The sequence below is a fragment of the Balaenoptera borealis genome (genome assembly GCF_965194805.1).
Source record: "Balaenoptera borealis genome assembly, chromosome: 16".
Taxonomy (NCBI): Eukaryota; Metazoa; Chordata; class Mammalia; order Artiodactyla; family Balaenopteridae; genus Balaenoptera; species Balaenoptera borealis.
This window is the reverse complement of record NC_138872.1, coordinates 83,987,343-84,003,113: the sequence shown is the minus strand read 5'-3', so window position 1 is coordinate 84,003,113 and position 15,771 is coordinate 83,987,343. Positions and strand designations below refer to the sequence as shown.

General features: G+C 54.2%; 1 protein-coding gene across 2 annotated transcripts in view; it reads left to right on the top strand.

Annotated features, from left to right (window-relative positions):
* The window catches only part of CYTH3 (cytohesin 3), a 93,662-nt gene that overhangs the window by 73,705 nt on the left and 4,186 nt on the right, over positions 1–15,771 (top strand). For both annotated transcript variants that reach the window (XM_082360009.1, XM_082360008.1), the window contains 5 exons: positions 4,264–4,382; positions 10,926–11,006; positions 11,921–12,033; positions 12,121–12,269; positions 12,470–12,581. In XM_082360009.1, the coding sequence (XP_082216135.1) occupies positions 4,264–4,382; positions 10,926–11,006; positions 11,921–12,033; positions 12,121–12,269; positions 12,470–12,581 (574 nt within the window). The remainder of the gene's footprint in view (positions 1–4,263; positions 4,383–10,925; positions 11,007–11,920; positions 12,034–12,120; positions 12,270–12,469; positions 12,582–15,771) is intronic.

The following is a 15,771-nucleotide window of genomic DNA, read 5'->3' as shown; positions in this document are numbered from 1 at the left end:
GTATTTTATATAAATCTCGTCAAGGAGACGTGATAGGACGTTGGCTTATCCATGATACAGAAGTGGGGAGTTGGGGGAAAGATCCTTGGAAGTGAAAACAGCATCAGATAAAAACCTAAGGGCTGGGCTGGAACCCACAGAGGACCCGGCTGCAGGTTGATTCGTGAGCCGAAGGTGGAGTTGGGTGATTCTCGCCGTAGCTGTGCGCGGAACTACAAGGGGACGTGGATGACAGCCCCGGCAGCTCAAAGCTTGCTTAATAGAAGTCCCCAAAGGAGAGAAAAGAAAATGGAGTGGGGACTTCCCTGGTGGTGCAGTGGTTAAGAATCCACCTGCCAGTGCAGGGGACATGGGTGCAAGCCCTGGTCTGGGAAGGTCCCACATGCCGCGGAGCAGCTAAGCCCGTGAGCCACAACTACTGAGCCTGAGCTCTAGAGCCCCTGAGCCACAACTACTGAGCCCATGTGCCACAACTACTGAGGCCCACGTGCCTAGAGCCCATGCTCCGCAACAAGAGAAGCCACCGCAACGAGAAGACCGTACACCGCAACCAAGAGTAGCCCCCGCTCGCCGCAACTAGAGAAAGCCCGCGCGCAGCAACGAAGACCCAAGGCAGCCAAATAAATAAATTTTTAAAATAATAATAAAAATAAATAAATTAAAAAACCTTTTTTTTAAAAAAAAGAAAAGAGTGGAGGAAATATTTCAAAAAAATATTGGAATATTTCAGAACTAGATTAAGATCAAATCCTCAAATTCAAAGGGCTCACCAAATGCCAAGCTGGATACATTTCTTAAAGACCTATATGCATAGATACATTGAGTAAAATATCAGGAAACCTGTGGATGAAGAGAAGTGTACGAAATTTCCAGGAAGGAAAGACCAGATTCTCTAAGAAGAAACAAAAATCACAGCAAGCTCGTCAGCAGCAGCACCGAAGCAAGGGCAACAGGGAAATCATGTTTTCCAAAGTCTGGGGAAAAGTGATTTAAATTAACCACTAAGACCTTCTCTGAGCGCCAGAAATGGAGTCGTTGGAGTAGTACATCTCTAATCCAGAGGGGAGCCCAAGGGCAAGATGTGGGATTGAAAAACAGAAGAGCAGAGAGACCAGAAGAATTTACAGTTAAGTCTACATAGTGATTGTTGTAAGAATACTTTTAAAAGTTAAGTCCCAGATTATCTCAGTATGTTAAGTAGCAAGAAGGAAAGGAAGGAAATTAAAAGCTGGCTAAGGTTTTCTGGATGTTGGTAGATGAATATAAGTTTAAAAATTTGTTAAGAGTCACCACTAAAAATAGCAGTAAAATAGGACTTCTGAATTATTAGTGTGTACCTAATGTATTCGTTTTCTAGGGCTGCCGTAACAAACTGCCACAAACTTGGTGGCTTCAATCAACAGAAATTCATTCTCTCGCAGTGCGGGAGCCCGGAAGCCCCCAATCCAGGTGTGGGCGGGGCCTGTTCCTTCCGGAGGCTCCAAGGGAGCCCCCGCCGCAGCCTCTCCCGCAGCTCCCAGGGCTGCCAGCATCCTCGCCCGTGGCTGCGTCCCTCCCGGAGTGTGACGTCTCCTCCCCTCTGCACAGGGGTGCGTGTCCTCAGGCCGAGAGCAGCCCTCTTCCTCTGCTCTGTCTCCTCGTCCCCTCCCAGGTGCAGCCAGCCCCTTTCTCCTTCGCAGCTGCTCTCTCTGCCTGTGGCCTGGGCTCACGCCAGTGGCTCCGTGTTTTCCGTGACCAGGGAGGGCCTCCGTCTCTTGCACAGGGAGCTCAGCCTTTCCTCGGGCCTCCTCTGCCTGCCTTATGTGACGTTTAAGCACAGAAGGGATCCCCTTGTGCTGAGCCTGTCTGCCTTCCCAGATCCTGGGAGGTGGTTAGACAGCACTTCCTCTCGGAGAAGTTTCCGAGTGATTGGGGAGCGTTGGGTTTTAGAGCAGGTCGTGTGCACCTGGAAGAATCCAGGAAAGCCTCATCCGCAGCCTGTTCAGTTCTGGGGGGCATAGGCTGACGGGGTGGCCAGGGCCCCTTGGCCGCAGAGATTGCCGGTCGGGTGACTCTGCAGACAGCCGGCAGGGTGGGGAGAGAGCAGGGTCGGAAGGACGCAAGACCCTCTTGCAGCCTCGGCCCCGCTGAGGACGCACAGCCAAGTAGCATCCGCAGAAGGGAGGCTGGCCGCTGGGCCACCACCCTCACTGGTATCGCAGCCGAAGTGGTCACGAAAGACCAGGCCAGAACTGTCACCCCGAGGTGAGCCTCCATCCCCCAGGGAGCCTCTGCTGCTGCTGGTCCCTTTGTCCCCGACCTCGGGCTCCTAGGAGGCCCTGTCCCCTGCCCCTACGGTATTGGGAGCGGCAGAGTCTCCTGTGTCCATCCACAGCCAGCCCGTGAGTCCTCACGACAAGGACTCCAAGGGCTCCAGCGAGGCAGCTGGGGGCAGCTCTGCCTCTGGCCTCGTGGCAGGGCTTTTAGGTCAGACTCGGAACCTCTGCCCAGCCCCACAGAGCTCCCGTCCCTCACAGAGCCCTGAGGGCATCCCCAGCCCTGCAGTCTCCCCTCGCCTTGCTCCACGGGCACCTGGGCGTGGCATCGTGTCCCCTGAGGAAGTAGCGCCAGCACCGCCCTTGTCCAAGGCCTTGTTTTCCGGAATTCGGGTGAGGACAGTTGCACACCTAGGATCGGAATGCTTCGCTCCAGTGCGTGTGTGTCTTCAGATTCGGAAGGTGATACCCAGGTGGCTGTACCCACTTAAGCTCCCACCAGAAATATAGGGCAGTTAATTTAAGATTGTCAGACTTACTGGGTTTTTTTTGGTAAACTTTTTTTTTTTTTTTTGAAGAATAACATGGTGCACAAATTTTAAATGTACAGCTTGAAGAATTTTAACAAATTTAAATACTCATGTAACCACAACCCAGAACAAGACACAGCTGTGGAACATTACAGGGCACCTTCCTGGCGTCTCCTCCTAGGGAATGAATTCTGCGCTATCAGCATAGATGAGTGTTGCCTTTTTAAAAATTTACGTAGGTGGAATTAGAATATGCTGAGTCCTTTTATCCATGTCACGTCTGTAGATTCATCTGTGCTATTGTTTATTCCACCTCGTGCTATAGTCTTCCATGATGTGAATGTGCTACAATGTACTTGTCGGTTCTCTTACTGACCCACTGTTGGGTTGTTTCCAGTTTTTAGAAATTCTGAATGAGGCTGCTGTGGACATTCATGTGTTTAAAAAATAAATAGACTCTTCAGATGGATTCATGGGGCATGAGGGATCCCTGGTCTTGGGCCCTTAGGCTGTTAGCTGCATTTGTAGAAACAGCTTCTGGGCAGAATTCCCTCTTCCCTTACAAGCTTTCCAACATGTATTTTGAAACCAGCTCAGAAGCTCTGCCCGAGGTAAATTTTTGCTTCCCGTGAGACAGAGACAGAGAACCGATAGTTTGGGCCCAGCAGCCCCTCTGCAGCCGTTCATACAGACTGTTGGGCTGGTCTCCGTAGGTCCTTCCATGGGTGTGGCTTTGACTCCTGTGAGCTCAGTGGCATGGTGACTGGTTACCTGTTCAGCCACAGGTGGCAGCACATCCGTGAAGACAGCTTATGCAGCGGGCTGTCTTCTCACGGCAGAGGTGGCCGCAGGGCGTTGAGTGGCTCCCAGGTGGCAGGACTGGGGTCCTGTGTTCTTCCCAGCCTTGCCCTGTATGTCAGCTGCAAGGGCTCCTGCCATCACATCTGCATTCAGGGCAGGAAGGAGGAGGAAGGAGCTGTCAAGGTCCCCTTTTATCAGGAAAGGAACAGCTTTCCTGGGTCCTCCTCACAGACTTCATCTCTATCTGTTTGACCAGATCTGTTCACAAGGTCATTTCTGGTTGCAGGGGAGTCTGGGAAGGGGGGGCTTGGGATGGGTGTTGGGTTGGTCAACCATGTACGATGTGTTCCTTTCGCACACAGCACAGATCCTTTTCCTGAGCTGGGGAAATTCGGTGTCATTGTTCCTTCTGCCTTTATAATCTCTAATTAACACTTAGAACGGTTTGTTCAGTAACTTGTTTGTCTCTTAGCCTGTTCATTTGCCAGGAGGCGTGGAAGTGCTTTTCTCTGATTGATGGGTAAGATGTGTTATGGTGATGTGAGAATCCCATCATGCTCTTGTATTAGTTTTGCCATGTCCGAACCAGTAAGGTCATGACACTAAATGTATTTGTCTTTGAAGTACGAGTCTGGTGACCCTCCTAACTGGTGCTTCCTTTTTACACTCCTATTCAGGGAATTCAGTTTCTAATAGAGAACGACCTGCTGCAGTGCTCCCCGGAGGACGTGGCCCAGTTCTTGTATAAAGGGGAAGGCCTGAATAAGACCGTGATCGGGGACTACCTGGGAGAAAGGTGAGTTCAAGGGCAGGGGGCAGCCTGCCCACCCGGGCCGACCCTTGCGTTAGGGCCTGTCACGTGGGCTCTGGGGGTGGCTGTGCTCCCCGAGGCCGAGCGAGTCCAGGCAGCCGCCTCCTCCCCTGGGCCCTTGTGAGCAGAGGGAGGGGTGGGTGTCCTGGGGCTGGGCGGGGTCGGCGCTCCTCTGGAATCCTCTGCTCATCCAGGAAACCAGGACGGAACCAAGAATGCCACTGCCTCTCGCTCCTTGCCTCGGAAAGCGTCTTCATTTGTTTTGCCCAGAAATACCCGGGTCTCTCAGCTGTTGCCTTTCCCCTGTTAGTTGGGGGTATGAGTAAAGGTGGAAGGTTGTTATTTTTTAAATGGAGAGCGGCCAGTCAGGCTTACTTTCTCGACCTTCTCCACTTAAAAGCCCACTGGCTCTGCTTAGCAGAGGGCAGGGCAGGAGGCCTCAGGCAGCACATCCCCTGAACGCGTCAGAATAGACTTGGGCAAGGAGCAGACGGCAGTGTGTTTAAACAGAAGGCCAGCAGTCGCTCAACCAGCGTGGTTTCTGTTTCGAGCTTTTCATTAAAAATACTTGATCAGAAGTGAAAAGCAGAACACTTCCCAGCTCGCTCTGTGAGGCCAGTGCTACCTGATACCAAAATCAAAGACATCACAGTAAAAGAAGTCTACAGACCAATATCATTTATGACTGTAGGAGCAAAAATCCTCAGCTAAATACTAGCAAATCAAATCCAGCAATATCGAAGAAGGATTATGCACCAGAACCCTTGAACAACACGGGTTTGAACTGTGCAGGTTGACTTGTATGTGGATTTTTTTTCAGTAGTAAATACTACAGAACTGCGTGATCCACGGTTGGTTGAATCTGCGGATGCAGAACCGTGAAGATGGAGGAACCCCGTATGTAGAGGGCTGTGTAAGTTTACACACATTTTCAACTGAGTGGAGGGTCGGTGCCCCTAACCCCCACGTTGTTCAGGGGTCAACTGTATTCATTATCTTACGAATGCCAGGTTAGTTCAACATACGCAGATCAGTTATCAATAGATGCCATATCAGTAGAATAAAGAGCAAAACCCACACGATCATCCCAGTAGATTTAGGAAGAGCATTTGACAACATTTACTGCTTCATAATAAAAACACTCAAACTAGGAAAACAAGGGAACTTCCTCAACATTATAGAGGGCACTTGTGAAAAACCCACAACTTCATGCTTTCCCCTTAAGATCAAGACTGTTCTCAGCGCTTCCATTCAACTTGGTACTGGCAGTTCGAGCCAAGGCAGTTAGGCAGGAAAATGAAATTAAAGGCATCTAATTTGTAAAGGAAGAATTAAAACCGTTTCTATTTGCAGATGACATAATCTGGCATTATAGAAAATCCTGGGGAATCACTAACAAACTATTAGAACTAATAATTTCAGTAATGTTGCAAGATACCAGATCAATATACAGTTTCACTCATGTCTATACAGTAGCAATGAAAATGCTGAAAAGGATATTATAAGAAAACAGCTCCATTTACAGTAGCATTAAAAAGAATAAGACACTTAGGAATAAATTTTAACGAATGAAATTTTTACTCTGAAAACTGTAACATATTATTGAAAAAAATTAAAAGATCCAAATAAGTGGAAAGATATCCATGTTCATGGATTAGAAGACTTAATATCGCAAAAATGGCAGTACCTTCCACATTGATAAACAAATTTAACACGGGACTTCTCTGGTGCTGCAGTGGTTGGGAATCCACCTGCCAATGCAGGGGACACAGGTTTGAGCCCTGGTCCGGGAAGATCCCACGTGCCGCGGAGCAGCTAAGCCTGTGCACCACAACTACTGAGCCTGTGCTCTAGAGCCCGTGAGCCCCAACTACTGAGCCCGTGTGCCCCAACTACTGAAGCCCGCACACCTAGAGCCCATGCTCTGCAACAAGAGAAGCCTCCGCAATGAGAAGCCCGTGCACTGCAACAAGGAGTGGCCTCTGCTCGCTGCAACTAGAGAAAGCCCGTGTGCAGCAACAAAGACCCAATGCAGCGAAAAAATAATTAACTAAAAAAATTTTTTTTAATTAAAAACAAAACAAATTTAACATACTCCCTAGCAAAATCTGAGCTAACTTCTTTGTAGAAGTTGACAAGCTCATCCCATAATTCATGTAGAAATTCAGGGGACCCAGAATAGCCACAACTGTCTTGGAAAAAAAAAGAACAAAGTTGGAGAACTTACACTTCCCAATTACAAAACAGACTAAAGCTACACTAATCAAGACAGTGTGGTACTGGCATAAGAGTAGAAGAAAAGACAATGGAATAGAATTAAGAATCCAGAAATAAACCCTCATATATACATCAACTGAGGGGCCAACACAGTTCAGCGGGGGAACGAATGGTCCTTTCAGCAAGTGGTGTGGGGACTGCTGGACAGTTACCTGCAAAAGAGTGTCACTGGGTCACTCACCATATACAGAAATTAAAGTGGGTCAGAGACTAAGTATAAGCACTAAAACTATAAAACACTGAGAAGAAAACACAGGGGTAAATCTCTGTGACCTTGGATTAGGCAAGGGTTTCTTAGATATGACAGCAAAAGAAAAAAGTAGAATCATCAAATTTCAAAACATCTGTGCTTCAAAGGACGTCCTCAAGAAAGGGAGAAGACAACCCAGAGAATAGAAAATATTTGCAGGTCATATATAAATGTGATAAAGACTGGTATCTAGTATATAAAAAGAATTCTTACAATTCAATAATAAAAAGACAATTATAAAATGGGCCAAGGATCTGAATAGACATTAATCCAAAGAGGATATATACATAGGCATATGATAAGGCCAATAAGCGTATGATGAGATGCTCAACATCATTAGTCATCAGGGAAATGCAGCTCAAAACCACAGTGAGATAGCACTTCATATCCACTAGGATGGTTGTAATTAAAGAAGATGATAAATGTTGGTGAGGATGTGGAGAAACTGGAACCCTCATACACCACTATGTAAAAAATGGTGCAGCCACTTTGGAAAGTAGTTGGCAGTTCTTCAAAATGGTAAACTTACCATGTGATCCAGTAATTCTACTCTAGTTACAAACCCAAGGGGGAAAAAAAAACTTGTACGCACAAAAACTTGTGCACCAATGTTCACAGCCACGTTACAGCCCCAAAGTGGAAACAACTCAGACGTCCAGCAACTGACGAATGGATAAAGAAAATGTGGTCTCTCCATACAATGGAATGTTATTTGGCATTAAGAAGAAAGGAAGGGGGCTTCCCTGATGGCGCAGTGGTTGAGAGTCTGCCTGCTAATGCAGGGGACACGGGTTCGAGCCCTGGTCCGGGAAGATCCCACATGCCGTGGAGCAACTAAGCCCGTGAGCCACAATTACTGAGCCTGTGCGTCTGGAGCCTGTGCTCCGCAACGGGAGAGGCCACGATAGTGAGAGGCCCGCGCACCGCAATGAAGAGTGGCCCCCGCTCACCTCAACTAGAGGAAGCCCTCGCACAGAAACGAAGACTCAACACAGCCAAAAAAAAAAAAAAAAAAAAAAAGAAGAAGAAAGGAAGTATTGATACATGCTACAACATGGATTTAAAACATTAAAAACATTATGATAGGAAAAGAAGTCAGTCACAAAAGGCGACGATATTGTATTATTCCATTTTATATGAAATGCTCAGAACTGGCGGATTTATAGAGACAGAACACAGAGTGGTTGCCTGGTGCTGGGGGGCTGTGAGCATTGGGAGGTGATGGTTAAGGTGTGGGCGTTCTTTTTGGGGGAATGAAAATGTTCCAGAATTGCTCGTGGTGATGGTTGCACAGATCTGTGATATACTAAATATGCTAAAAACCGTTGAATTATACACTTGAAACGGGTGAACTATATGGATTGTGAATTATGTTTCGACAAAGCTGTTTTTTAAAAAAATGGAAGGATCTCCTAGGAGTTCAGGCACCGAGTCTAACAGGCACCTAGCACAGGACAACGTGCTAGGAGGGCCAGAGTCTGAGTGACTCCCTGGCGTCCTCTGGCAGGCGTGCGACTACGGAGATTAAATTAACTACGACGTTAGTATAAAGCGCGGTCTGGCAGTGCCTGCAGATTTTTAGTCCAAAAATACGGGGACTTCCCTGGTGGCACAGTAGTTAAGAATCTGCCTGCCAGTACAGGGGACATGGGTTCGAGCCCTGGTCTGGGAAGATCCCACATGCCGCAGAGCAACTGGGCCCGTGAGCCACAACTACTGAGCCTGTGCTCTAGAGCCCGCGAGCCACAGCTACTGAAGCCCGCCTGCTGCAACTACTGAAGCCCACGTGCCTAGAGCTCGTGCTCTGCCACAAGAGAAGCCACCGCAATGAAGAGTAGCACCCATTCGCTGCAACTAGAGAAAGGCCGCGCGCAGCAACGAAGACCCAACGCAGCCAAAAAAAAAAAAAAAAAACAAATGAAGTCCTGGCTCCGTGCCGGGCACCGTCCTAGGCACTTGGGTGGCGTTGGTCCCTCTGCTGTGGAACTGCGTTGGCTGCAGTAACACAGACAGTACATAACAAGCAAACTAAATAGGAAAACATGGTCTGTCGGAAGGTGACCAGGGCAAAGGGCCCGCGGAAGAGCTGGGGGAGTGGGTAGCAGTGTGACGGGCCGGTCAGGGCGTCTGACTGGGGCGGTGGCATCTGTGTGAGGATGCGGGGAGGGGGCGGATGTGCTCCGGGTGATGGGAAGTGGGGGGCGTGGGAGGCTCCCGGCGGAGGAGGGGCAGGAGCAGATGGTCCCCGCGCGGAGTGAACGGCAGCACGGAGGCGGGAGCGGAGACGGCTCTGGCCAGGCCGGTGGCCGCTCAGGAGGTGGGAGGTGCTGAGACTCTGGGTCTGAGGTCCAGGGAGAGCCGGGGGGGATTTCTGGCAGGGGTGATGCGGCGGTGAGAGGCTCCAGGCCGTGGGCCGAGCAGCCTGGGAGGTGGGGCCTCGGGGCCTCGGAGCTTGCGAGGCCTGGTGGACGTTCAGGTGGAGAGCTCTGGAGAGCGGTCTGGCCTGCGGGCAGTCCCTGGAGGACTGGCGTGGAGGTAGAATTTAATTCTCAGGGCTGAGGCCCCCGACACAGCCCTCCAGCGGGCGATGGGTGGAACCGCCCTGCCTTGGGGGCCTTCACACTGGCTGCAAGCTGAGCACTGAACACCTGTGAGCCCGGGCCCCCCGCTCCTCCCCTCCGGGTGGAGGTGGCGGCCTCACGGCGGGGCTCCCTGCGCTCCGGGACCCTGCTGTGCGCTGTCTTGCCTTGAACGCGGACTTCAGAACGGACCGCTGTGCTGGGTCACAGGCCTGTCCCTGCTGCACAGATCTGTACCCCAGCCTGCCCGCCGCTCCCCCGGTGCTCAGCACGCTCGCGCACACACGCGCACGTGTACACACCCACCCACCCCGCGCGTGCCCTTTACGATGTCACGCGGCCTTTTCAGCAGGACACCAGCTGACGGGTGCAGTGTTGGACAAACCAGGGCCCAATAGCCAGTCTTTGCAACGGGCTGAGCGCTCGCTGCTTCCCAGGAGGGTCCCGTCCGCACCCGCTTCTGCACACCCAGGGTTTGGAGCCCCACACCTGCCACCAGCTCATCTCAAAGAGAAAGGAGGGGGTGAAGTTGCAGCACATACTCTGTGCCGGCGCCCTTCCCGCCTTGGGTTCCATCCTCAGCCCTCGGGTGGGTGGTGTCGTCGCAGTCACGGGTGCTGAGCTGCAGCGTTTCCTTGCTGTTGGCAGGTCATGGGCCTGCACCTGTGGAGGTGAGCATCGTCAGCTGAGGCCCCGGGAGGGCGAGTTACAGGTGTCCCCATGGTCAGTGGCCCACACCTGTAAGCCAGCCCTTTGCAGCCTGGGTTGGGTGCTACCCTGGCGTTTTGCTGGCTGGGGCGTCCTTAGGCTCCTCCAGACCAGGGCCTGTGGGAGCGGCTTGGAGTTAAAATGCCAGTGTATTGAGCTGTCGCCGTTACGTCGTTTCAGGTTTTTTGTCATAAAACTTTACCTGTTTTACTGTATTCTCACGCTAAGTTTAGTTTTTAAAAGCTAGTTATTAATGTAAGGCATGACTTCTCTTCCAAACCTTCCTCTCTGGGTCCGGGACTGTGCTTTCTGCCTTATGACCCTGGAGGAGTTGCTTCCTGTCTCTGAGCTTCAAAATCCCACCTGGGAGGTGGGAACAAGATTAGCGCCTGCTTCGTGGTGGTTTTGGAGGTTGAGAATCTGTACCAAGCACCTGGGTCGGTGCCTTACAGCCCAGCGCAGGGAACTCGGAACGTTGGCCATCGATCGGGCTTGTATTTGGGGTCTTACCCTAACTCATACTGATTGTGAAGTAAACGCTTAATATCCTACTGGGTCTCCTTTGTTTTCAGCCTGAAAACAAACGCACAGTGAAAAATACCTGATCTTTTAGTCATATGACGTTAAAAACCATGAAAACTTGCTTTAGGAAGTGTCATTTAAAATTATTGAAATAACATGCAGTGAGGCTGTAAAATACATTTTCTTTCCTAGGGATGAATTTAACATTAAAGTTCTTCAAGCTTTTGTGGAACTCCACGAGTTTGCCGATCTCAACCTGGTACAAGCCTTAAGGTGAGCGTTTCATCACCTGCTCTTGCGCAGAGGGAGGGCGGGTGGCCCAGCGGTGCCGGGTGACCCACTGGCAAGCGAAGGGCCTCTGCAGACCTACAGCCTGGTGGGGGGGGGGGGGGAAGGAGGGGGAGGGACGGGGAGGTGGGGGAGGGAGGGGGAGGGAGGGGGAGGGAGGGGTGTCGGGCCACGCCTGCCTCCTTGTGGCCGCTGGTCCTGCGTTCCATTCATAGTTGCTTTGCTTTTTCATTTTGTGTGATATTTGACAGTTGTGGGCGTGCCTCTTTCCCACTTCTACGCATGATCTCAGTGCCGCCCAGGCACGGGCCCACTTTATGCCACATTTGGCCTTGAACACCAACCGTGTGGACACCCAGCGTGTGCCTGGGAGGGTGTGGGTTTCCTGCCATCGGAGGCCACCCCTGGCCCCAGTGTGCCCGACGGCCTTGGCTGGTCCTGGTCTGGCCCTTCTCCTCCGTGCTCTGCCCCAGCTCGAGCCTGTTTCCTCGTGGCCGTTCCCCCACCTGTGGACCAAGGTGGCAGCCCTGTTGCTGTCTGACACTCGCGCCCCTGGGCTCAGCCCCTGGCCTCAGCTGAAGGACACACTGGCGGGTTCCAATCCTGCAGCCGTGGTTCGGGAGTTTTAGATTCAGTGTTGAAAACGGTGTCACGGGGAGCCTGGGGTGCATCCACGTGGATTCTGTTCCTCTGGGTCAGTGTCTGGCCCAGAGCCGCGGGGGCTCCCGACTCGCTCCCGCAAGTGGGTGGCGGAGCACAGGCAGCGGCCGTGCCACTGTGTCCCGTGGGTCCCCGCGCTTCGCCCGCAGCCCCGGCCGGGGCCTCTAGGCGCGGAGGCGCCGCCCAGCCGGGCCGTGGAGACGCGCATCCCCCCCACCCCGGTTCTCGTCCCCCTGCAGGCAGTTCCTGTGGAGCTTCAGACTCCCGGGCGAGGCGCAGAAGATCGACCGCATGATGGAGGCGTTCGCGGCTCGCTACTGCCTGTGCAACCCCGGCGTCTTCCAATCCACGGGTGAGCGCGGGCTGCGGGCGCCGGGCACACGCAGGGGCGGCGCGCGCTGGGCCAGCGCTGACGCCCCGCGGCTCTGACTCCCCCCAGACACGTGCTACGTGCTGTCCTTCGCCATCATCATGCTCAACACCAGCCTTCACAACCACAACGTGCGCGACAAGCCCACAGCCGAGCGCTTTGTCACCATGAACCGCGGCATCAACGAGGGCGGGGACCTCCCCGAGGAGCTGCTGCGGGTGAGCCCCCGCGTCCCCCGTCCCCCGTCCCCGATCTCTGTGCTCGGGAGCGTCAGGCTCAGCTCCAGGGCAGCGGCGCCAGGTCGTTTGTTTCACGGCGTCTTCACAGGGTCCCTGGGCCCCATGCTGGCGGGGCGACGCGGGGGCGGCCGTTCCTCCTCCACCTGAGTTTCCGCGCCCGCCGCCTTCCCTCCTCGCAGAACCTGTACGAGAGCATCAAGAACGAGCCGTTCAAGATTCCCGAGGACGATGGCAACGACCTGACGCACACGTTCTTCAACCCGGACCGGGAGGGCTGGCTCCTGAAGCTGGGTGAGCGGCGCCGGGGGCGGGACCGAGCCGAGGCCCCTCCTCCCGCGGCAGCAGCCCCCGCGGTGCCTCCAGGGCCTCCCCGGCCGACCGGAGGCACGATCGCTCCACGGAGCACCCCACGCGCCCGGCCGAGCGAGGCCATCCTGCCGGGGCCGCACGCAGTGCCCGTCCTAGCAAACTGCCCCCCCTCGTGTCCAGATAAGCCCACGGCAGTTTCTGTACCGGAGGCAGGCGCCGCCGCCCCGGAGCCTGCCGCCTCTCTTGGTTTGGTGTGGCTGATTTTTGATGAGTGGTTTAAATGTGCCTTCTTGTTGTTTTCCTTCTGCCTGTGGCTCCCACCTTTCTGTTCTGTGACGGGCTGTCCCTGCTTGTTCTGCGTTAGGAGGTACGTACCCAGTGGCTTCCTGCCCCTTCCCAGCTGCTCTTTCCTTTCTCTCTGTCGGTTTGTGTGAAGCTCTGACTCGGCTGTCATCCATCTGGCCCTTGTGGCTTTGGACGTGCTGGGGTCACCTCCTCCTCCTCGCAGGGGGCGGCGGCCACGACGCCCGCCCGGGGCCGGGTGAGGAGTGAGGGACCGGAGGCGCGTGGGGATGCCCGGAGGGAACAAGCTCACCCCCCCGCATCCTCAGGGCCCGAGCGCGGGACGGCCAAGTCACCCGCCGCCCACTAACCGGGCGGTGCACGTTTGCACCACCTGTGTGGAGTCCAGCAGCGTTTTAAGGACTTCATAGCCACTGACAAACAAGTAGAAGAGCATTTTTATTTTCTGGGCAATTTTAGGAATTGGTAGGGGGTTTTTACTCTGGTTGGGATTGGGATTTCCACCTTCCTGTGACATTGGAGCCTGGGAGATCTGACATATCATCCAGGCACTCTGCAAACACCGGGGCCTACAGAGTTCTAGTGATTTTGTGCCTTTAACTGAGAGAGGATAAACATGGGCCTGGTGACAGTGTGGCGGGCGTAGGGGTGTGCAACACCGGTCAGCTGTTCGGATCTGGGGTCTTGCTCTGACTTTTCTCTGGCTATGCCAGGGTTTGGAAGAGTTCTGGATCTTTGCCTAAAAACCCAGAACCGTAGCCTTGGACTTGAATACCTGAGTAACCTTCCAGAGGCACCAGACTTTGAGATCCCATCCAGCCTGTGGTCCTGGGGTGAGGGCAGAGGAAGGTGCCCAGAACAGCACTCGGGCCCTTCCCGTTGCTGTGTTGCCAGCAAGTGCCCCCCTCGGGATGGTGACAGCACAAGCGGTCCTGGCAGCTAGTGTGCCCCAGTGCCAGTGGGGATGCGGCTGGCTCTAGAGACTGAACAAAATGAGTGACAACAGGCCTGTGACCTGGTTGAGCAGATAAGCGGGCCACAGCGTCAGTGCACAGAGCACCGTCACGAGCCGCAGGGCTGGCTGGCGCCCCGGGTCTGCTGCTTCCCTGCTCCCGAGGCCTCGCGCTCGTGTCCTCGTTAAGGCTACAGAGCTGGTGACGGCGCAGCTCACACCTGGAGCCCGGAGCCTCGGCTCCCGAGGCCGCTCTGCTCTCGGGGCTGTTAGCGTCCCCAGGGGGATCCCAGCACACTGGTGGCCCGTGTGCGCTCCAGACTCACGCCAACAGTTCTGACACTGGCCGAGCTGCTGGGAAGGGTCACTGGGTGTCAGTCCCCGAGGGACCGAGGAGGCGGTCTGTGTGCAGGAAGCAGATGCGGAGGCCGCGTTGGGTTGGGCCTGGGTGCAGCGCCTGTACTTGGTGAGGGCACGCAGCCCTGGGCCCCTGCCTGGCCTGGACACTCGGGCAGAGAAGCCAGAGTTGTGGCCACGCACGTGCTGGGATAGGAACGGAGATCACAGTGTGACCTTGCTTGGTTGTTTCTCATCGTGAAGTTAGAGGACACGGCTTTTTTGGGAGGCCCGGGTGCCCCACCAGAGCAGAGCTTGGTGGTGTCGCTTAATGCTGGTACGGTAAATACCACGTAGTCACTATGTTTTGCGAGTGAGTCCGTTGTGTTAACGCAGACAGGAGGGTGGTCAGAGTGGGGCTGGCGTGGAGGAGAGGCGTGCACAGTGAGCACGAGAGCGCGAGTCTGCTAACAGCCATGCCAGCAGCAGGGTGCTGACAGAGAGAGAGTGGGTGCTTATACTAGTTAGGTGTTGCCGGGCTCCTTCCTATAGGTGTGTGTGTGTCCCGCGTCCTGAAGTCCAGCCGCAAACACGTACATGAGCGGAGCCGCTCGGTCTCCTGCATCAAAACCTGATGGGGCTCGGAGACCAAGAGTGTCACCACCAGCCACCCTGAGCAGGGGCCCGGGGCTGGGCTGGGCTCAGGGGTCAACGCAGACCACACGCCTCCATCTTGATGCCCACTGCCCCCGGCCCGAGAGGCTCCCCTGGTCTCAAGAGCTGGACCAGGGATTGGGCTCCTCTAGACTTGCCACTGAACTTGGGCGCAGTGGGGTGGGAACCCAGGTACGAAGAGCCGAGAGGCCTTCCAGGGAACAGAGAGCCCGGCTGAGCCTGCACGCAGGGTTCGGGGAGTGAGAACCCAGCCCACGGGTCCGAGAGACACGGGTTGGGGGACGCCTCAAGGGGATGGAGGCCTTGCGGGGGGATGAAGGCTTCTGACGGGGATGGGAAGCGAGATGGGGAGCTGGGGAATCTGGGGACCTTCCTTCAGGGCATGGCTGAGGCTGCCTCCCCGCATACCCAGCCTGCCTGCGGCCGTCACGAGGACAGACGTATCATCAGTGACGCAGGGGTGAGGGTCTCAGTCCCTGAGGACCCTCAGTGGCACTGAATCTGCAGGCGGGGCTCCCTCTCTGCAGCTGGGTGTCCTCATGCGTGTCTCTTCCCCCCGCCCCAGATCTCCACAAACGTCAGGCCCTCGTGCCTCGGCCCTCAGGGTGACCTTCATGTCCCTTCATGTCCCCCCCGTGTCCCCAAGCTCCTCACAGCAGGGACCGGGTTTATGACCCTTGGCCATGAGGGTCTCGCCTGCCTGCATGTCCCCTGGGGAGCAGTGGGTCAGGGGAGCCGCTGCTTACCTTGTGCCCGTGGATCGTGGGCATCTGTCACCAGGCTCATGTTTTCTCTTTCAGTTTTTGTATTTAAACTTTGTGTCAGGAGCAAAAACTAGAAATGGAAACCAGTTTGTTTCTGCTGTATATTTGAGGGTAAAAATGATTTTCTTTTCCATAGTGTAAA